We start from the raw sequence: 26824 nt of genomic DNA, 5'->3' as shown, positions 1-26824 counted from the left end.
TTAATGTCATCTGTCTTGACCTCTGAAAAAAACCCCAAATACAAATGATAATTAACATTTTCTCTGCGTAGTGTACTTTGTGTTTTTTTTAAATTTTATTGTTGATAGATCATTTTGACTTGGTCATTTTAAAAGTAGCTCGTAAGCCCAAAAAGTAAGGGCACCCCTGTGAGTATGATAGTTGGTTGGTCAGTGTGTGTGTGTGGGGGGTTATCTGTCACGATTGTTTGCTCTTCCGTATGCAACATTACCAAGCAGTGCACGCAAATGTTAAAATGCAAGATATACGAGGTCTGCCAATTAAATTCATAAACTTGCCTCTGTTCGTTTATGTTGGCAGCACTAAGTTTTCACGGCCTCGGTATATCGGTGTCTCACGGCTTTGTTTGTGTCGACGTGTGGCGGTGTCTTGCCGAGTGGCGTTCATTATTGCTGTTGCGTAGTTTTGAGTGCCGTCGCAAGAGCGTCGGAGCTTGAATTAGAGCAACGAACAAACATTAAATTTCCTGTTGAACTTGGCGAGACTGGGAGTGACGTTCACTCATGTCATGGTAGGTGCACAACTCTCTTGGCGAAATTTCTCCCAACGCAAAGTGTAATAATCTAAGGAACCACGTGGCAAAGGTCCCGTCTCAAGTTTCTTTATGACCTACTATCCCACATCAAAAAGATTTCTCTGAGCCAAGGTAGAACTCTAGGCTCTAGTGCCGACGCTGCCAGGGAACGTGACTTCTTTCCCCTGCCGTCTGTGGAGAACCTCTGTTACGGGGAAGCTGCTCTGCGTTCCCATTTGATCTGCTTTCTCCTGTGTTTTCCCAGCTTGTAGGTCTGAAATTCTCGCCGCCTATCTGTATCTTGCTGTCTGTTAAAACTCTTCATTCCTTACCATTCTGCTAGATCTGCCAGGCCAGACATGTGGTTTTAGGTCATCCTGCCAGCAGATGGAGACACAAGGTCGCAGTCTTTCTGTGATATCTTCACTGTGATAAAGGAGTGGTTCAGACAAGGCACTTCCTGTAAGCGGCAGCACATGCTAGACAGCTGCAGCGGGGCTTCTTGTTCCCCAGGACAATGGTCTTTGGGCTACCATGTGGCTAAGAGAAGTGATATAATACCAGTGAGGAGATGAGGGAAAGTAGGATTAATGGGAGAGAGAGCTATTCCCTGCTCTTATGCTGACTGTTGGCATTTATGTTCTGTTCTTGCTTATTATTCTCCAGGGTTTACCTGGCACACCTGGAACCCTTGGAACTGATGGCCAACGAGGGGAGAAGGGAGACAGAGTGAGTCAGACTTTCTCTTGCTTTGCTCTATCCGGCTGTATGATCTGCATTTATGAAGGGCTCCGACTTCTTCAAGTCTTCCAGATGGAGAGGAGACCAGGGAAAACATCTACAAAATCGGCTTGTGCAGGCAAAAGCAGACACTTGTCTAGACAGAAATGCAAATAATGACAGACCCTAGGTCAGATAGAGAGAGACAGAGGGACAGACAGGCCCCAACCCTGGGGTTTCCAGATGTCTGGGAAAATCTGGACAAGTCCTCTCGTTAGAGGATTGATTGAGGATTGAGGATTGATTGAGAATTTGGGATGGATTTCCCAAAACCCGGCAGTTTTGTCCAGGTTTTGGAAAGCTTCAAGTCTGAAGTAGAGAGTTGCACGGGGACAGAAATCCCACCCATCCCCACCCGTCCCCGTCAGGATCCTCTCCATCCCCGCCCATTCCCACCAGGATCCTCTCCGTCCACGCCAGGATCCTCTCCGTCCCAACCCATCCCCGTCAGGATCCTCTCTGTCCCCGCCAGGATCCTCTCCGTCCCCGCCCGTCCCCGCCAGGATCCTCTCCGTCCCCGCCCGTCCCCGTCAGGATCCTCTCCGTCCTCACCCGTCCCCGTTAGGATCCTCTCCGTCCCCGCCCATCCCCGTCAGGATCCTCTCCGTCCCCACCCGTCCCCGTCAGGATCCTCTCCGTCCCCGCCCATCCCCGCCCATTCCCACCAGGATCCTCTCCTTCCCCGCCCGTCCCTGCCAGGATCCTCTCCGTCCCAACCCGTCCCCGTCAGGATCCTCTCCGTCCCTGCCAGGATCCTCTCCGTCCCAACCCGTCCCCGTCAGGATCCTCTCTGTCCCCGCCAGGATCCTCTCCGTCCCCGCCCGTCCCCGCCAGGATCCTCTCCGTCCCCGCCAGGATCCTCTCCGTCCCCGCCCGTCCCCGTCAGGATCCTCTCCGTCCCCACCCGTCCCCGTCAGGATCCTCTCCGTCCCCGCCCATCCCCGTCAGGATCCTCTCCGTCCCCACCCGTCCCCGTCAGGATCCTCTCCGTCCCCACCCGTCCCCGTCAGGATCCTCTCCGTCCCCGCCCATCCCCGCCCATTCCCACCGGGATCCTCTCCGTCCCCACCCATCCCCCACCAGGATCCTCTCCGTCCCCGTCAGGATCCTCTCCGTCCCCACCCGTCCCCATCAGGATCCTCTCCGTCCCCGTCAGGATCCTCTCCGTCCCCATCAGGATCCTCTCCGTCCCCGTCAGGATCCTCTCCATCCCCACCCGTCCCCATCAGGATCCTCTCCGTCACCGCCCGTCCCCGCCCATTCCCACCAGGATCCTCTCCGTCCCCACCCATCCCCACCAGGATCCTCTCCGTCCCCGCCAGGATCCTCTCCATCCCTGCCCGTCCCCGCCAGGATCCTCTCCGTCCCCACCCCATCCCCGTCAGGATCCTCTCCGTCCCCGCCCCATCCCCGTCAGGATCCTCTCCATCCCCGCCAGGATCCTCTCTGTCCCCGCCAGGATCCTCTCCGTCTCCGTCAGGATCCTCTCCGTCCCCACCCGTCCCCGTCAGGATCCTCTCCGTCCCCGCCCGTCCCCGCCAGGATCCTCTCCGTCCCCGCCCGTCCCCGCCAGGATCCTCTCTGTTCCCACCCATCTCCGCAAGGAATTACCTCCATCCCCGCCCGTCCCCATAAAAAGAAGCAATTACTTCTGACAGGATCATCAATTCCACAGTTTCTTTTGTGTTTGCGCTGCTGTTTTCCTTGTGGAATCTCTTTAGTGGAACCCTTTTTTTGTTTTCTGTTCAGGTAATTAACTCTTTTATTAAGGCTGACGTGTCCATTATATTATATGGACGAACCCTGCTTCCAAAGCCTTCCATCCCCGTGGGAGTCCCGTTGGCTAGAGGGGGGTCCCGTGGGAATCCCGTGGGTTAGGGGGGATTCCCGCGGGACCCACGGGATTCCTGCGATCCCCGTTCCCGTGCAGACCTCTAGTCTGAAGGGCCTCTGAGCATGCACAGATGCGATGTAACGATGTCACATGCATGCGCGTGTGTGTAAATCATCGCGTTTGCGCATGCTCGGAGGCTCTCTGGACACAATCCTCAAGATCAGGGAAGAAGAGAAGGCTCGTGTGGGACTGGAGATAGAACAGGGGGTGACGGGGATCAGAACAGGGTGGGGTCACGTGTCCCTTTATCTGTTAACCCTACCCCAGCCCAGAGACACAGAGAGCTGCAGATGGGCATCAGACACAAGCCGTGCTAGGTAGGCTCTCTCTCATTGCAATCTCTGTCTTGTTGTACACAGGGGCCTCCTGGATATCCCGGAGAACGAGGACTCAAGGGAGAACCTGTAAGTGTCAAGCTCTCATCCCCTAACTCATAGGTCTTAGCCTTCAGCCCTTACTCTCCAACAGGGTTACCAGAGGTCCGGAATTCCCTGGACATGTCCTCCTTTTGAGGTCGTCTGGGGGTCCGGTCTGCTTTTCATAAGCCAGCACTTTGTCCGGGTTTTGAAAAAGCTTTCCTATGTGCGGATATGACGTGATGATGTCACGGGTGTGATGTCATTGCGTCTCATCCATGCATGCACGGTTGAGCTGCCTGAAGAGAACAGGCAGCGGGGGGGGGGGGATTGGAGGCGGGGCTGGGGGTAGGCTTGGGGGCGGGATCGGGGGCGTGACGGGGCAGAACCAGGGCATGATGGAGCAAGGATGGGTGGGACAGGGTGGGCCTGGGAAAATCTGGTAACCCTACTCTCCAATAATCGATGCTAAGTCCTGATTGTAGAGCTCAGACGCATGCATGCATACACATACATTACAGGTGATCCCCCTTTTGACGCTGGCACATCACTTGATGACTAATAATCAGAGGTAAATTAACTTCTACAACTGAATAATGGATATACCACCTAAATAATAAAAAGCCACAGAAGAGACCAAACTTGCGCTGTTCCAAAACCAAACCAGGATCTCCATTATGAATACAAAAGATCTGGTTCCTTGATTTACTTATAAAGTGAAATAAATCAAGGCCTCAGCAGTTTCCTCTGCTATTTTGGGCTTTCCATTCAAGCTAAATTAGCCTCAATTAAGGTCTTCAAGGCCGTAAGCACAGCTTCCTAGAATTCCCCTCCTCACCCCCAAAGTCGGCACAGGCAGGTGTGACTGGGGATCGCTACTGTCCATGCTGGCTCCAGTCTCAAAATGACGTCCAGTGGCAGTCTCATGAGTCTGCCGCTAGAGATTGTGGCAGCCATTTTGGTAGAAGAGAGGACATGTTACAGGAGTGACTGGGGATCGCTCCTGCCCTGACTAGCTACTAGACCACACAGGATGTACAGGAGGCCTGGGAAAACCTCTGGGTGGGTCCAGGAGGGGGACTTATCCTGTTTGTCAGGAGAGAGGGAGTGAAGGGTGTGCAGGGTGTGGGATAGAGGAAATTAGAGGCTGACCGAAACCAGTGGTTTTGGTCTGGCCAAAATTGAATCTGTGGCTGAAATTATCCACTTGATTTTAGCCAGAATTGAAAATGAAACCGACTTGCCCTCCCTCTCCCGGCAGAATACGTGCACTTCCATGTTCTTACTCCTACCCTACAGAAAACTGGTCATGCCATTGCCCCTCCCCCTAGGCTGAAGACCACTCTGTAGGCCTTCTTTAGGCCTATCTTAACAAACTCTAGTACTGTACTTTATTGGCCTCTTTTGAGGCATGAATGGAGCTCACTCATTCCTGGCTGCTCCTGTCACTGACTCAAAATGGCTGCCAAAACTGCTGAGGGAGGTCCCGGCAGCCATTTTGATATTAGCAGCATGGGGGGGGGGGGGGGCAGCAGCGTGACCCATTTTCTGTTAAGAAGAGCGCAGAAATGGAAAGTGATTGTGGGTAGTGCTGCTCAATTTGCCGATTCAAATCAATCCACCGATTCACTTCAGTGAATTGATTCAAATTGATTTATTGTCTGAAAAATATCAGACTCATTGATTCAGTGACCAACTCCCCCCCCTTCCCTCTGCAGCATCTTCAGTGACGTTACTGATGACGCAGCAGAGGGAATCCCTGATGGGGCAGGCCGCAATCAGCCTGTTCACAGTGCTGCCTCTTCAAGTCTAGCCACCGCTGCTTTGAGATGCCCAGAAGTATGTCAAGTCTCACAGTGGGAGGGTCGGTGGGGTGCTGCTGTGCAGGAGAATGGGAGGGAGGGATAGAAAACTACAGCACAGGGGGAGGGGAGGGGAGGAATGATGCTGCACATGGAGGGAGAGAGGAGGGATTGTTAGAGTGAAGGAGACGAAGGGAGAGATGAAACAAAGAGGTAGAAAGGGGTGAGAGGGAGAAATTCTGCATATGGTGGAGGGAGGGAGACATGCATAGGGAAGAGAGAGAGAAAGAAATGTTGGTCATAGGGTGTAGGGCAGGGAGAGATGATGCAAGGAAGAGAGAAAGAAATGCTGCACATGATAATGGAGGGAAGGAAGGGAGAGATGCACAAGGAGAGAGAGAAAGAAGCAAATGTTGATTGTGGCAGTGGTAGGTAGAAAAATAATCTTTTTAATTTCTATTTTGTGATTATGATATGCCAGATTTCAAATGTGTATCCTGCCAGAGGAAAAGTCTTTATTTATTTCGTTTACACCTTGGTTCCAGCGTGAGATTGAAGAGGGCAAAGGGGGATTTGGATGGGTAAAAAGGCTACAAAATAAACCCGCCAGGACATTTAAAAAGCCCCCACCTGATTGGGCAGGAAAAGTGAATCGAATTGAATAAAAAATTGATTCGATAGGCTAGATTGAATCGAATCGAACAATTTTCCTTGAATTAGGCAGCACTAATCGGGATGGGAGGGGTGGGAGGGAGAGTCAGTTTTTGCCAAAACCTAAACCCAGATTTAGGGTCAGTTTTGGTGCCAAATGCAGAACCAAAATCTAGTTGGCCTCTAGAAGGAGTGGGGGCTCATTCTGTGTAAGGGTTGGGACTCTGGTGGTCAGTTTCAGGTTTGGCTTCGGCCAAAACTGAGCAGTGAATTTTGACTGCAGATTCGGTTTTGGTCACCCTCCAGAGGGGGCTGTATCCATCCCTCTAATCCTCTATCTCCCAGAGCTTCCTGCGTCCTACATTGGGTGGTGGTCTATCTCTACCTCGCATTGCCCACACTGCAAAGGAATCTGTCTCTGTCCCTCTATTCCCCACAGCTCCCTTTGCCCCACAATAAGCAGCAGCTGTTTCCATTCCTGTAAATGTGTTGTCATCTATCCCCTATTTCTGGTTATGCCCTTCTGTTCCTCTGCCAAACCGACTCCGTCCCTTCTACCTTGTTGCGCCGTATGCTTGGAACAAGCTGCCCGAATCCCTACGGCGGGCTCCGTCTCTGGCAGTGTTCAAGGCCCAATTAAAAGCCTACCTCTTGGAGAGTGCTTTCGACTCCTAATTCCTCTCACCTTGGGTTCCGTATCCCCAACCCTCAATGTCATGTCTGTCTGCCCAAGTTAGATTTGTAAGCTCTTCTGGGCAGGGGCCCTCTATTAAATGTCAAAATGTGCAGCCTTTCAGTGCTATATAAGTGATAAACAGTATCAGTAGTATCTGGATTTCTCTTTGTTTTTCTCCTAGGGTGATCCTGGTCTGAATGGAGAGCCTGGCGAAAAGGGACAACCGGTAAGCTCTGTGACTCTTACGCAATAGTCCAGGCCCAGTCTTGGTATCAGGAGTTAAACCCCTTCACCCTGCAGAACCAGTCACAGAGGATTCCCACTAGAGAATGACACGGTGGTTGTTACCCACGGCTAGCCGCGAGTAACCTGCCAAAACGGTGACCAAAAAAAAAAGTCACCACGAGTTCGGGGACAAGGCCATTCACCGCCCCGTGGAGCGGTGAATGGTAGCACGGGGCGGTGAACAAGTAGTGAATGCGCGGTGAACGAGCGTTTGATCCGGCAGCCCACTCTCTCCCGCCGGCCATCCATGCATCTCCCTCCCTCCTTTTCCCTTACCTTTTCTTCTTGAAACTGGTGATTTCTATAAGGCTACGAGCTGTATTACAGCCGGAGCCTTGAAGTCGCGTCGCGTTGCCTGCTGGAAAAAGTCTCCTCCGATGCAACTTCCTGTTTCCGGTTGCATCGGAGGAAACTTTTCTAGCAGGCAACCCGACGCGACTTCAAGGCTCCGGCTGTAATACAGCTCGTAGCCTTATAGAAATCGCCAGTTTCAAGAAGAAAAGGTAAGGAAAAAGGAGGGAGGGAGGGACATGCATGGGAGGGAGGGAGCTGCTGGACCGCGTGAAGGGTGCTTGGGGTGGGGGGATGGAGAGGAGAAGACGCTGAAGATGGTGACGGGGACAGAGCGGTGAAAGAGACAGCGGGGACGGTGACGGGGCGGTGAAGGGGACGGCAGAGATGGGGGACGGGGCGGTGAAAGGACCAGTGGGGACAGGGCAGTGCAGAGGATGGTGGTCCGGGGACGGGGACAGAATTTTTCCCCGTGTCATTCTCTAATTTCCACCTCTTTTTAGGTCTGTCTGCCTTTCTGCACATGGCTACACTCGAATGTGCCTGAATGACTCAGAGAGGAAGTGATGAAGAAACTGTGTATGCAGGACATGTAACAGCACACATCTGTTAAGATTGCTTCCTGTAAGAGCTTCATTCTCTCTTCCCATTGGAATCCTACGGCTCCTTTTACAAAGGTGCGCTAGAGGTTTTAGTGCACGCTAGCCGCTACCGCCTCCTTTTAAGCAGGCAGTAATTTTTCGGCTAGTGCACGCTAAAACGCTAGTACACCTTTGTAAAAGGAGCCCCTAGTGCCAGAATTAAACAGGAAACCACACTATTGGCCGATAATACAGAATGAACACGTGTTATCATTCCTTTGCAATAATTTATGCAACAGTTAGAAGGAAAATAAAACACCCCATGATCCTACCGAGTTCTTTCTAGTTCAGACATTTGCCATGTCCTATTTACATCTGTAAATGTAAATCAGGATGTTGCGGAGCTCATTTCCAACCAAGCTAGTGTGAGCGGTTCCTCAATACACCTCCGAATAAATAGAGCAAATCCAGAGTAGGAAATCTGAAAGAAAAAAAAAATCCCCCCAAAAAACAGGTTGTGGCTAAAATGTAAAGATAATTCCAAGTGTTGTAATATATGATTCAACCACTCTTATAAGCTACACATTTCATAACTTTACTGAATCTTCTGACCTCAGAAACAACACTCATCGTTCAAATATTTATCATTGCGATAAGCTTGACGTGTTGTCTCCTCACTGGCCCACTTTTTTATCCTAATCGGGATTTCATTGTTTAAAGTGCAATAGTTTCAAAGTGCTTAAAAAGTGCCTTAAAGTGCTACTAGTCAAAGGCTTTTACCTATGTACTAAAGGCTTATGGCTTATCTTAGTTTTTATGATCGGGGAAACTCGGATCCGACATGTTTCGCGTATTCAACGCTTTATCAAGGATCATTTCCCGGAGTGATTGTGGAAAATGATCCTTGATAAAGCATTGAATATGCGAAACATGTCGGATCCGAGTTTCCCCGATCATAAAAACTAAGATAAGTCATAAGCCTTTAGTACATAGGTAAAAGCCTTTGACTAGTAGCACTTTAAGGCACTTTGAAACTATTGCACTTTAAAAACTGCACTTTAAACATTGAAATCCGATTAGGATAAAAAAGTGGACCAGTGAGGATACACCACATCAAGCTTATCGCTATGATTAACATTTGAGCGATGAGTGGTGTTTCTGAGGTCTGAAGATTCAGTAAAGTTATGAAATGTAATAATAATAACAACTTTATTCTTCTATACCGCCACAGTCGAGAAGACTTCTAGGTGGTTCACATCGAAGAAGGCTGGACAATCAGCGAATTACAGAATGCAAGAAGTGGGGGTACAACTTATTACATGAGAAATAGATAAGAGGACAACATATTACACCGAGGGAATATATAACTTAATAAGTGGAGAGGTTTCAGTTTAGAAGATGAATTTGTCAAATAGTGCGGTTTTAATTGCTTTCCGGAATGTATAGCATATATTACATCACTTGGAATAAGAAGTATTTATGAGCTACATGCGATTCCAATAGAGTACTATTGAAGAAATAACCGTCTTATTGGGATAAAATGTAAAGATACTCACATTTTGCTCAAAACAAACAATGTGTTGGGAACCAAGAAAGAAGCACGACTAGGAAGAGTAGCTGAAAGACCCGAGCCACGAAGCAGAGAGATTAATCTAAGGTAGAACGCTGCTTTAAGATGAGAAGTTTTATGTGAAGTTAACCTATTCAGTCCAAGGTCGGATTATATTGCAAGAGTCAGTTACCCAGGAAGTTACAATGGACAGTTCAGTTTGACACGGACTTTCGATAGGGTTGCTAGTGGGAACACTCGGTTGATTGACCCTGAACACCTCTGCTACCTTTTGTTAAATTGGCATTTTGAAAATGTCAATTAAAACGAGGTAGGTGTGTATAGACTACAGTTTAAGAAGTCCGAGGGTAGACCCAGTGGTGTAGTAAGGGGGAGGCGGGGGACGGTCCTCCCCCAACTGCCGGCACCCCTCCTCCTCTCTGCTCCCCCCAGTCTTCTCCCACCACCCCTTCCCTTCCCCTGGACCTCTAGTTGCTCACCAATGCGAGCAGCAACTTCAGCGTGCTCCTCGCGACCACGTAGTCTCTCTCACTGACATCACTTCTGGGTGCCGCCCATAGGAAGTGATGTCAGAGAGAAAGCCGACAGGGTCACAAGAGTTCTTGTTGCTTGCGGCGGTGAACAACTAGAGGTACGAGGAAAGGGAAGGGGGATCAGGGAAGGAGAGGGGGCGAAGATGAGGGTGGGGGTGGGGCACCACCACCCTGGGTGCCTCTCATCCTCACTACGCCACTGGGTATGGAAGAGCGAAAGGAGCAGGAAAGAATGGAAGGGTTTAGATGAAGACGGCGCTGCTGCTTCTAATGCTAGGTTGATCACCGAGATGATGGTGGCGATGCTGATGATGAGGGGATGCTCATAGTGATGATGGCGGTTGTGATGCTGACGATTGCGTTGATAATGATTCCAATCATGGCCATGATATTGATTTGTAGTGGCTGATTTGATTGTAGTGGGGTTAATAGATATTTGGTGATGACTGTGTTGATAATTATCATAGTAGGGGTAATGATAATGATGCAGTTGCTTATGGTCATAAGATGGTGATTCTGGTGATGGTGATTGACCTAATATTGACAAGACAGTTATTGCAATGGCTTAGATAATGGTGGCAATGCTGCTGCTATTGGCAGTTTTGATTGCGGAGATGGGTGTTGATCATAGCGAGGGTGGCAATTATAATAATGATCGTGATAGTGATAGTGATGATAGTGATAATGATCGTGATGATAGTGATAATGATGATAGTGATCATGACGATAGTGATAGTGATGATAATGATCATGACGATGATGATAGTGATAATGGTAATGGTCGTAGAGTGTGATGGTTCCTACATGATGATAGTAATTTATTATTATTATACACAATTTGTATACAGCGCTATCCTTAGTCCTGGCAGTTCAACAAAATTGCATTCAGAATACATAAATCCTAAAACAAAATTATACAATTAAAACAACATTATATCCACCTCCAGTTGAAATTAAGCTTATGTGTAACCACTAAATTAATGTCTGTTGAAAAAAACATGCCTTAAGCAGCTTTCTGAACTGTCAATAGCTCTTAATTTGTTGTAAATCATCAGTAAGCCCGTTCCATAGCTTTGCTTCTTTCTTCAACATAAAAACAATTCTGATCTGATATCTTCCAATTTAATCTATTTAAACGTTTGGGACATTGAACAACATTTTAGCAACTGACTTTAAAGGCCACGAGGACAATAAATTCTCAAGGTGGTAAGATTTGATTCCACTGTTCCTGATAATGTTGATTGTAAAGTGATAGTGGCGGTTGTGTTGATAATCATCGAGATGATAGTAACGATCATCGAGATTCTACTGTTGATGGTAGTGACTGCGATAATAATAAAAATCGTAATGGTAGTGATGATCATAGAGATGGTGGTGAAGCTGCTATTGTTGGTAGAGATGATCCTAGAGTTGGTGATGTGCTGGTAATGGTCATAGTTATGGTAATGAAAGGAATGATGATGATGATGCTGATGGCAGTGATGATCTTAGTGATGAAGGTGGTTGTGTTAGCAATGGCCATAGTGATGATGATGATGGTAGTCATGATCTTAGTGATGATGGTGGTTGTGTTGGTAATGGCCATACTCATGATAATGATGGTAGTCATGATCTTAGTTATGACGGTGGTTGTGTTGGTAATGGCCATACTGATGATGGTGATGGTAGTCATGATCTTAGTGATGACAGTGGTTGTGTTGGTAATGGCCATACTGATGATGGTGATGGTAGTCATGATCTTAGTGATGACGGTGATTGTGTTGGTAATGGCCATACTGATGATGGTGATGGTAGTCATGATCTTAGTGATGACGGTGATTGTGTTGGTAATGGCCATACTGATGATGGTGATGATAGTCATGGTCTTAGTGATGACGGTGGTTGTGTTGGCAATGGCCATACTGATGATGAAGATGGTAGTCATGATCTTAGTGATGACGGTGGTTGTGTTGGTAAAGGCCATAGTGAAAGCGATGTTGATGGCAGTCATGATCTTAGTGATGATGATGGTTGTGTCAATAATGGTCATAGTGATAAGAATGATTATGGTGGTGGTGATGGTAATGATAACATTGCTCCTGCTGCTGATATGATTGCTTTCTGGAAGAAGGGGGTGAATAAGTTGAAGGTTGTGGTGTTTTTTTAAATTAGACAAGTTCTTCAGTCTGTTCGTCTTCATATCGCCGTCTCTGAATCTCTCTCCCTCATTATAGTTCAGTTCTGGACTTTTCACCTGGTTCCCCTGTGGCATTCGGGGATGGTGGCTAGCTGGTTGGAAACTCTGGTCCCGTCCACTTTTACATCTTAAAAATTATTTGGAGCTAGATTTGCTCAAGTTGATTGGTGCAATGCCATTAACGTGCGCTATGAATAAATAGGTGGGATCCGCAGTAAATAGTGGTAATGCACTTGAGTAAATCTAGTTTATAGACTTCCGTGTGCTGTAACTTGATGGGAGATATTTTCTCACAGAAATAAATAGTACAAGTCAGACTAGTTATTCCGGTGTCCAAGGGAAGCCCTTCCAGATTGAAAAAAAAACAATTTAGAAAATGGTAAATCAGTGCCTTTTTAGGTATACCCTTCTTTTCATGTCGCCAGTCATTTAGCAATAACAACACGAGCTTAGTTTGAAGGTTCTCACGTACAATTTAACAGAGTGCAGAAGTTGTATTTTAGGGTTGCGTAAATATTCATATAAGCTATGGAGAATTTGAGTGAGGAGAAGGGCGAGCAGGGAGGACAGAAGTGGAAAGTGCCACATTCCCCACCGATATCTTTCCTCCTTGTGGCGGTCAGTGATTGATACAGCTGTTGGCATGACCAAGAATTCCTCTCTCTCCTTGCTGCAACGGTGACGCTTCTTACCTGCCTGCATTAACACGCCGCATGCCCTCCCTTCACCCCCCATCTCTTACTCCTCAGTTTCTGATAACAAAACAACCATGAGAGGTCGGGGTACAGAGCTGCCCTCTCGTTCCCTTTGGTGTTGTGAGAAAGTGGCAGCAAGCACAGCTCAAGGATTTTACGGGGCGCCAGGAAAAGGTGCCAAGAAGTGCGACAGCCTCTGCTGGTTGTGGGCAGGAGGCTGACCTGTGACTCCTCTGTCCTCCCAGGACCTTCCCTGCCCTCTTTTGGATGTATTACTTTTAAGGGCGCACCCTGAAGCCAGTGGCTTACTGAGGGTGAGAGGCGCCTGGGATGGGATGGGTAGCACCCCTCCCCCAGCCCCCCTCCACTCCTTCCCCACCCCCTCCTGCCGCAGACGCATGCCCCTTCTTTCCTCTCAGACCTTTATAACGTTCCCGGCGTGAGCAGCAATCCCAATCCCAAGACATGGGGGAAGCCGCTGCTTGCCCTGGATCGGTAACACGGAATGTTGCTACTATTTGGGGTTTCGGAATCTTGCTATTCTTTGAGATTCTGCCTGGAATCTTGAGACTCTTTGGGGTTCTGGAATGTTGCTATTCTTTGGGTTTTGGCCAGGTACTAGGGACCTGGATTGGCCACCGTGAGAACGGGCTACTGGGCTTGATGGATCTTTGGTCTGACCCAGTAAGCCTATGCTTATGTTCTTATGTTTTGTTCTCAGGAGCAGGGCAGGCCCAGTAGGCACGTGCCTAGGGCCCAAAATGGTCATGGAGGCCCAATGAAGGAGGACATCAACATTGTTTTTTTCAAACGGCGATGGGCCCTTCTAGCATTGATTGGCAATGCGGCCCCCTCCCTGATCAGCAACGCAGCTCCCTCCCCCCCCCCATCGACGGAAAGTAAGAGAAGCAAGCAACGTGGATAAGAAAGGCAACGGGAACTGTAATTTTGCAAGCGGTGCTGCTTGCCCAAAACTTCCCTCTGACGCAGCTTCCTGTTTCCGCCTGGGCGCATAGTGGGGTGGGGCGGGGCAGGGGGCCCAGTGTACCGAGGGGCCCTCGACAAATTAATCCTGGCCTGCTCAGGAGAGAGCACGGTCTTCTTAACTCTGTCCCCGGCAGGTCACTTGCTTTTCACTGTGAAACCGAGGCGTCAGTTTGTAATTGATAAGTCCATTCCAAGGAAACAAAACAAAACCCCTCTACTGACGTTGCGTTGATCAATCCGCGTCAAACTTTCATGCATTCAAGAGGTCTTAGTACCCCCAGACTTGCAAAAATAATAAAGGCATATTATAGATATAAAGAAAAAAAAAAAAAAAGGCCAGTTGATTTCTGCATCAAAAACATTTAGGGGTCCTTTTATCAAGGCGCGGTAAGGGTTTTTTTGCTTGCCGCAGGGGTTAGCGCATGATAAAAATGTCTGACGTGCTAACCCCACTAGCGCAGCTTGATAAAAAGACCCATTAAATTTCTTTGCATAGAATTCTGCAGATGTTGTTAAAATACCTTATTATAAGCATTGTTTCAGCGTAAAAAACACAATTTCAGCTCCTAGTACAATCGCTAATCCTAAGTATCCTGGACTACTGCAACATCCTCTACCTCCCCTGCCCTGCAATAATGATTAAAGAACTACAGACAATTCAGAATACAGCTCCGAGACTCGTCTATTCATTGAAAAAACATGATCACATTACTGAGGCATTCATCAATTCTCATTGGCTTCCAATCCAGGAAAGAATACAATTTAAATTCTACTGTATACTATTTAAAACTATAAACGGAGACAGCCCAACCTACCTGAACGACCGCCTCATCCAAACCACCTCTACCAGGCATAGAAAAACACACACCCCATTCACTTACCCCCCAATCAAAGAAGTAAAACGGAAACAACTATACAACGGACTACTGGCCACTCAGGCAGCGAAGATAGACAACCAAGTCTCCAACCTATTGACAACAACCCCAGACTACAAGATGTTCAGAAAGGAAATAAAAACTATACTCTGCAAGAAATCCCTTAATAAAGCTTAACCCCCCTCATACCATCCCCTCCCTAACCCCAGATCCTACTTTTCCCTCTCTTGGAAACCTTCTCTGATCTAACGTTGTAACCCTACTTCCATAACTCTTTTTGTAATCCGCTTTGAACCGAAAGGTAATGGCGGAATAGAAATCTGTCATGTAATGATTAAACTACAATTCAGAAAAAAAGTGATTACTCAGAAATGTTTATTCCAATCTTTATATACCGCGTATACAGCCAAAAAGGCTCAAATATGTAAAAGGAACTCCATTTTAAATAGGAAAGAAAAAAGCAAAGAGGAAAAAAAAAGAACAAAATTTCTAATCCATAATGAAATTAAAAACTATTAATACCAGTTTAAAACATTTAGTTAAAAAATATATCAATGCAGACTGCAGTCCCGGTTCCATCTCATCCGTTTAAAAAGGCCATTTGAAAAAAAGATAAGCCTTTAACTGTCTTTTCAAATTTTGAAATGGATTCCCCCCCTCACCCCCCCAAAGCACATTCCCATAGGCCTGATCCCACCGCCTTTCTCCAGACCTGCCATGTCTCGTGCATTGGGGGGGGGAGTCTCCCACTTGGGAATTCATCTCCCATGTTAAAGTCCGCTCGGTCCTATTTCTCTGGGCCAGCACAGCGAGCAGGTTCAAATCTTGCAAGCCGGAACCTCCCAATGGATGTGAGATCATCGGTAGGAAATGCCAGTTGCCAAATTGGTCGCCTATCCTATTTTCCCCAAAGAGCTCAGAACGGGTTACAGGTTAACATACACAATATACAGTTAACGGGTTATAATTTGTCATTTCATAGTAAATGACGGCAGATAAAGACCCGAGTGGTCCATCCAGTCTGCCCAACCACACATGCTCCATAAATTAATTTAGTTGAAATGGTCCTTTTTCTTAGATATTTCTGGGCCAGAAACCCAGAGCCGTGCCCGCTTGAGTGCTTAGGTTCCCTCTACTGGAATCTCTGTCAAAGCTCACTCCAGCCCAACTTAACCATCCCAGCCATCGAAACCCTCCCCAGCCCGTCCTCAACTGAATGTCCATATACGGGACACAGGCCGTGCAAGCCTGCCCAGTACTGGCCTTAGTTCCTTCAATGTATACCCATGATTTTCTGATTCAAGATCCTCTGTGTTCATCCCATGCTTGTTTGAACTCTGTCTCCAGAGTTACAGAACAAGTTTTTTCAATACAAGTTTTTATCCTAACTTGACATATATTAGTCTGAACCTGCCCTTCCTTTCCCCTCCTGAAACAGAAAGAGACTGGCGGTTCACCAGAAGGTTCAAAACAACAAAAAGAATGTGGAACAGAAGATCAGATGTACCCGTTCGTACGTAGTGTAATAAGCGTCCAATAATCTTAAAAACAATCCACAAAGGTTGTATACAGTCACAAGTGACCCATAGGATAGACATTAAATAATGAACACAATAAAAATGACCCAACACGGGCCATGTTTCGGCAAAATAAAAATGCCTTCCTCAGGGGTCTTATGGGGTTCTTGGCTGTCTTGAATATAAAAACATAAAAACCACAAAAAAAATCCAAGTAGTTACACCAAAAAGCACAGCACACAAGCTTCCAATGTAGGCTGGGGTCATGTGACCAGAAGGCGCAGCAGGGAAGCAGTAAGGGGTGGGGCAGCTCTGAGGATCTCAACCTCAGCAATTCTGCTTCCTGTCCCCTTCCAAAGCCTGACCCCACGCTCTTTCCCCTCTGTTCCCCTGTCAGGGAAGACCCCATCACACTCTTTCTGCATTCACCACACCGCTCTGTCTCCCTATGTTCTCTCAACTTCACCCCCCCTCTTCTCCCCCTACCTTCCATGCCTGATTCCCACAGTCTCTGTGTCCCCATCTCACAGAATCAAGGCCCAGCACTCGATACACTCTCTACCCCCACCTCCAGGCTTGACCGCTCCAGCAGCCTCTTTTCCCGGGCCCACCCCCTACCAGGCTCTAACCGTTCCACCTCCAGTGCTATATATGCCTGTTCAGCATTTCTCACCTTCTCCTTCCAGTCCCTGGAGCCTGAGTCAGCCATCCGCTCTTTCCTTTTGCTCGTGCCCTAAGCCAGTGTCTCGCGCACTTTGTCGAGCCGCGGCACACTAAACGTAATGGCCGTGTTCGAGGCATCTGGAAGTTCGCGGACGTTGACGCGATGACATCAGGCAGTCAACACCTCGACGTCTGTGGCATGTGCGAAGGCCCTCTAGACAGGCCCTGAGCCGCCAATGGGGGGCTGGAGGGGTGCCGGAAGGGAAGACGCACGGAGAGAAGGAGAGACACTGGTGGCGGCTGATTGTAAGCGCCTCTCCTCCTTCCCAGCATCTCACGCCACACCTGAAATCTCAGCAAGCACACTAGTGTGTGGTGGTCCACAGGTTGCGATGCACTGCTCTAAGGAATAAGGCCAATCAGACTAGCGGGTTGACCTTCTGCAATTTGGGCTCTTTGGTCTTGCTTTTCTTCGGATGCAGCTTTTAGTGTAGGCCAGAGGTTCTCAAACCACACCACAGGACACACCTAGCCAGTCAGGTTTTCAGGACGACTACCATGAATATGCATCTAGGGTTCCAAGATTTTTTATTGGAAAAAAAAAAAAAAGAGGATGTGTGGCCCCGCCCTGTTCCATCCACAGCCCCGCCCCATTCTGCCCCCTCCCAAAATCCCGGCCCCACGCAAACCTTGTCTCATGAGGGCCACAACTTGAGGGTGTCTGCGCATGTGACGGGACGATGTCACATGCATGCGCAGATGCACTCCAGATGTGGCCCCGAGCTCAAAACTTTTCAAAATCTGGACCCTCCAGATGCCTGGACAATCCTCTAAAAAGAGCACATGTCCGGGTCAGTCCAGACATCTGGTAACCCTATATGCATCAGACAATGCATTCAGATTTATCTCATGCATATTCATTCTGGATATCCTGAAAACCCCAAGGTCTGGATTGAGAACCTCTGGTATAGACTGTTTCCTTATAACTCAGGGAGTGTGTGGTGGAGTGGTTAAAGCTACAGCCTCAGCACCCTGAGGTTGTGGGTTCAAATCCCACGCTGCTCCTTGTGCAAGTCACTTAATCCCCCCTTTGCCCCAGGTGCATTAGATAGATTGTGAGGCCAGCAGGATAGACAGGGAAACATGCTCAAGTACCTGAATAAATTAATGTAAACTGTTCTGAGCTCCCCCCTTGGGAGAACAGTATATAGAACATTGAATAAATAAATAGTGTAAATTGGTTTCAAACTCTGATAACCAAAGCTGGTATTGTGATGTCATAAGGCCTCCTTCCACCAATAAGAGCCAACCTCATCAGTGATGTCACAACGATTTGATTGTCCTTTACTTGGCTCTCTTTTGCTACACTTTGATTTCTAGAGTGGGGCAGTGGTTAAAGCTACAGCCTCAGCACCCTGAGGTTGTGGGTTCAAATCCCACACTGTTCCTTGTGATTCTGGGCAAGTCACTTAATCCCTCTTTGTCTCAGGTACATTAGATAGATTGTGAGACCACCAGGACGGACAGGGGAAAATGCCTGAATCCAGCTCCCCTGGGAGATCAGTATAGAAAGAAAATTGAAGAAATACATAAACTCTCGTACTATAGGCCTCCTTAAAGGTCAGTGACTCATCATGTCATGTGATCTTCTCTGAACAAAATATCCTTTTAGTACAAGTTAGAAACTTCAAATGCAAATAGTGCCTTCAGAGGCCCATTATCATGTTGCATAACAGCCCAATTTATTCACTAAGTGCCAGGTGGCCCACAGGTATAAAAGAGGAGACAGCAAGCTTGAGTCAAAGGACCCCTAATCTGATAGAAGTCCTGGTTGCAGGGACATTCTCATCCGGGGCTGTTTTCACACTTTTGCATATATGAAGGGTTGCCAGATTTTACTATAGTAAAATTCGGACTCCTAGACCTGCCCCCCCCCCCACCAGTTCCACAACTCTCCACCCTGTTATGCCCCAGTCCCGCCCCAATCTCACCTTAGCCCCGCCCCAATCTCACCTTAGCCCTGCCCCAATCTCACCTTAGCCCCGCCCCAGCACCGCCACTCACTGCCTGCTCTCATCGGGCAGGAGGAAATCTGTGCAGGCGCTGATTTCCTCCTGCCCGACGCGATTTAGAAGAGGCTTTTCAAAACCTGGACAAAGTGCCGGGTTTTGAAAAGCCGTCGGGACCCTCGGACATGTCCGGGAAAATCCAGACGTCTGGTAACCTTACCTAAATAGATGTTTAACGCTCTTCTTTTTACAGAAATGGGAATTACATTTAAGAACGTAATAATTTGCCTCCGCTGGGTCAGACCAGAGGTCCATCGCGCCCAGCAGTCCGCACCCACGGCGGCCCATCAGGTCCATGACCTCTCAAGTGGTCCCTGAACTCATCCTATAACCTATCACTACTTCTATCTGTACCCCTCAATCCCCTTATCCTTCAGGAATTTATCCAAACCCGCTTTGAATCCCTGTATTGTGTTCTGTCCAATCACAACCTCCGGGAGTGCGTTCCATGACACCCAGTATCCTTTTCTTGAGCGCTAACCCCCAAGGTGGACCATAGCATCCGGTAACTGTGATTCAGGTTATTCTCAATAATGCATCACTTTGCATTTGTCCACATTAAATTTCATCTGCCACTTGGACACCCAGTCTTCCAATTTCCTAAGGTCCGCCTGCAATATTTCACAATCCGCATGTGTTTTTAACGACTTTGAACAGTTTAGTTTCTATAGATGCAGTGGGGTAAAAGCAGGATGTGGTCCTCAGTGACCTGGAATCATTGGTCATCTATCTGGATTAAAGAACCGCTCTTCGGGCTGGAAATAGAGCAAATAACCTTTCATCCTAACATCCTTACCAGTGCAAAAATGTAGTCAAGCTAGGGCTGATGAAAAAGGAAAAAAATGCAATCTTTACATTTGAAAGCAAGGGATGAGAGTTTTCCTGTTGACATGAAAGGTCCTTCCACTCCCCTCTCTCTGCCCTGACATGTCCTGCCGCGAGGCTGCTTGAAAGTAGCTGCTCCAGCCCTGGGCAGCTGTCTGCATGTGACTTATTTCTGACTATGTTGTGTGTGTAAAGATGAAATTCTTATGCCATAGAAATTACTAGCACTTCCAAGGGAGCGGGAAGGAGGGAGGGAAGCATGATGAGCTGGGATACTGGAACACAGAGGAAAAAGACACAGGAGCTGGCTGTTCACTATGCACTCATGTAAATCAAAGTTGCTGCTGCTCTGTTCGTCATCAGAAGCTGTATAAGTGTGATGTCAGAAGATTGAAAAAGGTCGTAATGTACAGTGTACCAGATAATGGTAAAGATAAAGGCATCAAAATCACTCCAAATAGAACAGAGACCCATGAGAAAGGCCAGCTAATTTTATAAGCTCATAATTTGAGTCTGCTACCAGTACAGTGTGTACAAGGGTGATTTGAAGTATTCAGTTAAATATATATATTTTCAAAAACAGTTATATTTCTCAACATACTCTTCATCGAGTTCTGTCCACTTAGTCCAGTTTTTCCATCCCATCAGAAAAAATAGGTTTTGTCAAATTTTAAAATATACAGTATTTGTTTAACTTGTTTGTTTTGGGGTTTTTTTTTACCAAACATTTCAAACCACCCCTCATAATTTAGCTTAAAAAGGGGCAGAGAGATGATTCTGCTGTGCTCACTCATCCCCAGAACACCACGCCCCTAGTGGAGGTACCTGGCATTGCATGAGAAATGTGATATTGCATCTAATTAGATGTTGAGGAAAATGGACCACTGAGCACCCTCAGGAACCCCAGATACACTGCTCAGTGGTTCTGTGCTGTGATACTCTTGGATGCTGCAATCTCACTGATCAAATAAATAGGTAGGAACTGTTTTCAGACGGGGGGGGGGGGGGAGGGGGGGTTTTTTTTTTTTTTTTTAAGTAGCCATTGACCTCTTCCTGGTTGAGAGGATGATTCCTGTATTGTATTCATTGCATTGTTCTTACTGTGCCCAAATGCCAAGTAACCTTCACTACCATACACACACAGCTTGCCAAATTGCCTAGTTCAAAGAAGGGGACTTGTTGCTTTGACCTGTTTTTGAAATTAGATCCAATCTGGTCCTTGAGATCAGTGCTGCAGGTCCCAAAATGCACCTTGATAATGCCTGAAATTCAGGGCTGGCTAAAATGTCCTTTATTGGACCTGGGTAACTTGGCAGCATCATAATACAAGAGAATGTTCTGGCATTTCCTCCCAGACCTGTGTCTCTCCTGCGTGGTCCCTTTACTGCTGTACTTCTTGTTTTTTTCCCTTCGAATTCGGATTGGCTGCTGCTAGGCAAATGTTTGGAATGATGTGGGCAGAAAGCTCCCCTCCCATTCTCCCTGCATGGGCGCTCTGGGACGGACACTGCAGCGCCTGCATTTTGGCTGTTGGCCTGCTCCATGCCAAAACCTCCTGAAGAACGCTTGATCCTTTATTTTCTGATCTGGGTTTTGGGGGGGGGAAAACGGGTGGAGGAGAGGGAATCCCTTCTGTTTAAGGCTTCTGGCCATGAGCCCGGCTCGGGCTGTTTTCCTTCACGGCTGTATCTGTCTCTCTCGTCTGCAGGGGGAGGGAATGCACCAGCTTCGAGAGCGTTGAAGGATTTTAGCTGAAAAGGTGTTTTAATCTTGGAAACAATGATTGGGGATCCATGGTGAGTAGAGACAGGTAGACAGTAAGGAAAACATTGGAAAAAGGGAGAGGGGGGAGTTACACAGGTCTTCCGGAAGAGTCCCCTGCTTGCCACAAAAATGCCAAAGCGTGTTGATCTGCAATTCATTCTGGCTGCAGTTGTCCCTGCCAGCCTGTTAAAAAGTTGGGGAGCAGTAACGATTGAGTGGCAGTGAGGAATAATAACCTTTCAGCAGCCCATGTGAACTCCTGGCAACAGCAGAGGGCCCCGCAGCGATGACATCATCACAAAATGTTAAATGGTGTGACAGTTGATTCCAGGCTCGAGCTGATGACATCATGGCAGTGCCTGCTATGCTGATGTCACAGGGCCTGAAATCCCCCAAAACCCCTCTGACATGCTAAAGAGTGCTCCGAGTTAACGGGCCAGGGTTGGGAACCAGGCATGCAACCCCAGAGGAAGAGGATGGAAGCTGACAGCAGGAACTAATTTTTGACAGGGTACAAGTCAGGGCCAGAAAGAACCTGCAAGTCTAGTCCTTGAGATGTTAAGAAAAATTAAATCAAAAATGTATTTTTGCAAACAAATTGGGCGAAGATCCGGCGAGCAAACTGGCAAAGATGGCGAAAGATCCTCTACACACAATATCAAACTTGTCAAAGCACAAAGTCTATCGCTCTCTATTGTCAACCCTCACTTTTTCCGCTTATTAATGTTATAAGAGACCAGTCCTAGCCAAAAGTCACAGTGTAAAAATGAGGTCTTCAAGTGAGTTATTAAGACCAAAGGAGTCCCCTATCTCCTGTCTAGAGTTTGTAATAAAATGGGAGTGTACCGGACCATTCCAACCTGCCCAAGTCACTAATGACGAAAGCTGTCCCAGATCTCCTGTCCTGATCCAGTAGATAGAACTTAAGCACACTACTGGACAAGGCTTTGGGTTTCTGGCCCAGTAAATATCTAAGAAAAAGGGTCATGGAGCCTGTATGGTTGGCAGACTGGATGGACCATTCGGGTCTTTATCTGCCGTACATTATTCTACTACCTCCACAACCTGCCGAGCCTTTGAGCGAGGGCATTCTCGTCCATTCTCAACTTGACACTCTTGATCATTAGAGTGCGGAATTCCCTATAGCAGTAATTGCTCTGTACCTGCATACATCAATAGCTGAATTGACAAAAAATGCACCAATGCAGGACCTATTTAGTAAGAAATATGTAAAAATTATAGCACTACTATGAGTAAATCAAGTCCCCAAAATGTTGCAAATAATCTTAGCACCCTTACATTTTAAGTGAGAATGGTTGTTAATATGACTTGAATCTTTATGGACAGAATTACCAAAAACATTGATTAAGGATTGCTTTATTTATATTCCCTTTAACTCTTATCAAATTTTTTTTAAGCAGAGTTCATTTTACCTCAATCTCACAAAATATAAGCTAATCCCCTCCCCACATCAAGCCAGTTGGAGGATAGTGTGGTCTGCTGTAGTGGTTAGAGCTATAGTCTCAGCACCCTGAGGCTGTGGGTTCAAACCCCACGCTGCTTCCTTGTGACCCTGGGCAAGTCACTTAATCCTCCACTGCACCAGGTACCTTAAATAGGATTGTGAGCCCACCAGGACAGCCAGGGAAAATGCTTGAAGCACCTGTATGTAAACCGCTTTGAGTGTGGTTGTAAAACTACAAAAAGGCAGCGTACAAGTCCCTCCCAATCCCTTTCGCTGAATGTCATAAATCCATGCAGAAACCCATAGAGTAGTCAACATTCCAAAGCTGAGATTGTGATTTCATAATGCCGTCATTCCACCAATAAAAATCCAGCTTTGTCAGTGATGTCACAATGGCTTCATAGTTCTATCCTTGGCTCACTTCTGATATTGTATTGAGGAGAGATGTGGTGTATGGTTAGAGCTACAGTCTCAGCACCCTGAGGTTGTGTTCAAACTCACACTGCTCCTTGTGACCCTGGGCAAGTACACTATTGCCCCAGGTACCTTAGATAGATTGTGAGCCCACCAGAAACTGATAGGGAAAATGCTTGAAGTACCTTTATGTAAACCACTTTGAGTGTGTTTTTAAAACTAAAAATAGGTGGTATTCAAGTCCCAATTCCGTGGGTGAAGTGGATGCTAAAACCTCCATTACTGAGCCAGCTCCTTCATTTGTGTCCAAGAGGGGAGAGGGTAATTTCTAATGTGTTTCATATTTCCAATCATTTTGAAATGTTGGCATCTTACAGCTGCTAACTTGGTCCCCCTTCCTCCTGTCAGTATGACATCTCACCCTTTGCCCTCCCCTCATTATAATCAGGCAAACTACACTTATGCTCTAAACTCCTAACTCAGTGCATATATAAATTAATAAGCCCTCTTTTTAGGGACACCCAAGCCACAGATACCAGTAGGCACCTTCCTGGATGTTCAATTGATAATTCAAAAAGTGAATGAACCAGAAAGTTGAAAAATAAATTATAAAAATAAATTTGGATGATGGAATCATGAAAAAAAAAAACCATGGATCTATTTAATGCATGCCTGTCATCCACTACGATCATAGCTAGAAGTGCTTCGGCAGTGATGGTATCTTAAAAATAATTCTGTGAGATATCATTTGTACTGTGATAATATTGGAAATGGCAAGTTTTGTGTTTTGTTTTTTTTTTTGTAGAGTGATAGGCGCCATCTTGTTTCATACAATAGAAGGAGCCAGATAGTTCAGGGGAGGTAGGGGGAGAGGGGGGTCATTAACACCCCCACAGTTGGTAGCATCCTGGTTCCCTGGCTGCACCCTTCAGCAAGTGGCACTCTTATACTCCCCTGTACCCCACCTCCTGCTGCGGGTGATCGTATTCGCACTTTGCTCTTCTCAATCTCCACCAGGACGTTAGCTTAAAATCGTTCGTCCAGCTGCAGGATCAGCTGGATATCCTGATTAGAAGGGTCACCTTGCTGGAAGAAATCATCTGGCCAGGTAATGAATGAGCTCCATTTCCTATTATTAAACCTTAATATGCATTAGCCATTGCTATCGATGCACATGTTCTGGTATTGCTTCCTTAAGCTAATTCTGGGTTTTATGGCCATTCATGAGACAAGAGAACATGCAGGTGAGGTGGCACATCTTTTGATCTCTGGAAGCAGGAGGGTAAGGGGATTTGATATACTGCCATTCTGTGGTACAATCAAAGCGGTTTACAATTATTATCTAAAGGTTGCTATTGCATTCTGCCTTCTGTAGGAGGCTCCCTATCTTCTTGCAGGAATACAGGTGACACAGTTTACACTGGGACACCATGATTAGGGTTACCAGATTTTCCTGAAGGAAAATCCGGACCTATGGCCCCGCCCCCAGGTCCGCCCTTCCCTCCCTGTTCCACCTGAGTCATGCCACTCCGCCCCCAGCCTTACCCCTCCCCCCCCCAACCTGTTCACTTGTCCCGACGTTGCTACTAGCTGGAAGCTTTTCAAAACCCAAAGTGCCCGGATATGTCCTCAAAAAAGGAGGAAATCCGGACATCTTGTAAATGTCTGGCAATGAGATTTCAAGGAGTACATTTTTTTTCCTTGTCTCCTCATGCTTGCACAGGGCTTATCGATTGTTGCATAGACTGTCCTGCCATGGCCTGAGTTTACACCCTCGCTACAAAACCTTGCTTTGCTGTCCCTCATGCACAAAATGACTGTTGCAACCCAGATTGGCTGAGTGCATTGGTTGTGCTGTTCCTCACAGCAGTGCCCTAATGATGTCATCATGGAGTGCAGTAGTCCTCAAGCATTTCCAGCCTGGGACCCTTAGGGCCCAGAAGGGTAGTACATTGTTAGTCTGACAGATTTAGCAAGTGAATATTCCAGGCATCTATCCTTCCTAACAGAATACTGGACCTCAGTTTCTGTATGACCTTTTATTCAAAGTCTTTAGCAAAATAATTGCCAACACGTTCCCTCAGACCAGCAGAAGCCATTTCCCCATTTTGTTAAGAAGTCGCTACTGACCAGAAAATAATGGGATCCTTAGGGAATTGTCCTCGGGTTTGGAATTCATGCTGCCATTTCATGGGTTCCAGCTTGTAACTAATTGCTGGATCCCTCCTGGTTCCCTTGAGAATTGGGTTACCAGACTTCTGGATTTCCCTGGACATGTCCCTTTTAGAGGCATATCTGTGCATGCAACATGGTGATGTCTACCACCCATGCGTGTGACAATACATCACATCATACCAGTGCACGCGCAGATGCCCTCCCGACAAGTGAACAGGTTGAAAGGGGCAGGGCAGAACAGGGCGATGACTCGGGAGGACCTGGGCAGGGCCATGAGTCCGGATTGTAGTTCCGGAAAAATCTGGTTTCCCTATCTTTGAGAAAAACTTTGAGTTTAAAAACCCACCACCTGATGAGTTTGAAAAGTATCTCTCTATTTTTACTGCTTGAGGTATTAGCAATCATGAACTTTCCATACCATAAAGCAGTTACTTTAGAGACATTCACTTGAGACAGTCTCCACCGGTGCATGTTTTTTTTACTGACTATTGTCCCCAGAAAACTTACTGCAGAGATTCTGCAGGTCATTTTGTTTTTCTGTTGAAAAACAGTGCAGACCATTTAGGGCTCCTTTTATCAAGTTGCGCTTCTCAAGGCAGGTGTTAGCGGCTAGCGTTAAACCGCTAGCACGGCTTGATAAAAGGAGCCCTTAGAGATACTTAGGGCTTCTGATTCTAGCTGTACATAAATTATAAATGTACATAGAAGTTTAAATTTTCAGCATTCAGACAAGTGCTTATGAACAAACTTAATGCAGATTGACTTTATTATCAGACCTCAAACACCCAAGACACTACTCTTTTATATTTTCGTGTCCTTACTGGGGTGACGTGCTCATCAATCGTCTGATTTTAATAGTGCAAGGCAAGACCCAAATTCATTAATATAATACTATAAATGAAACCATTTAGAAGAGCACTTAGCTTGTGGCCCAGCCGTTTCCCTGGCAAAGTTTCAATCAGGGGCTGATACTCTTCATAAAATTCATTATTATCTTGTGTAACTTATGGGTCCGATTGCAATTCTCTCCCACACCTCTTATTCGAGTGAACCTTTGCCAGGGAAAACGGCTGGGTAGCCCGTCTGGCCACAAGCTAAGTGCTCTCTAAATGGTTTCATTATAGTATTATATTAATGAAATTGGGTCTTGCCTGCACTATAAAATCAGACCGATGATGACACGTCACCCCAGTAAGGACACGAAAATATAGAAAAGTAGTGTCTTG

The 26824-nt window shown here is 46.8% G+C and overlaps 1 protein-coding gene across 5 annotated transcripts in view; it reads left to right on the top strand.

The window, feature by feature from the left end:
- EMID1 (EMI domain containing 1) overlaps positions 1–26824 on the top strand; it is a 211909-nt gene that overhangs the window by 177582 nt on the left and 7503 nt on the right. For 2 of the 5 annotated variants that reach the window (XM_033957152.1, XM_033957156.1), the window contains 4 exons: positions 1221–1283; positions 3588–3632; positions 6895–6939; positions 24441–24531. In XM_033957152.1, the coding sequence (XP_033813043.1) occupies positions 1221–1283; positions 3588–3632; positions 6895–6939; positions 24441–24531 (244 nt within the window). Of the gene's footprint in view, positions 1–1220; positions 1284–3587; positions 3633–6894; positions 6940–7792; positions 7885–21488; positions 21567–24440; positions 24532–26824 lie in introns of those variants that run through there. The other 3 variants (XM_033957155.1, XM_033957154.1, XM_033957153.1) reach the window with 3 other exon arrangements.

The sequence above is a fragment of the Geotrypetes seraphini genome, chromosome 8 (assembly GCF_902459505.1).
Source record: "Geotrypetes seraphini chromosome 8, aGeoSer1.1, whole genome shotgun sequence".
Classification (NCBI taxonomy): Eukaryota; Metazoa; Chordata; class Amphibia; order Gymnophiona; family Dermophiidae; genus Geotrypetes; species Geotrypetes seraphini.
This window is presented reverse-complemented; position numbering and strand designations above follow the sequence as displayed.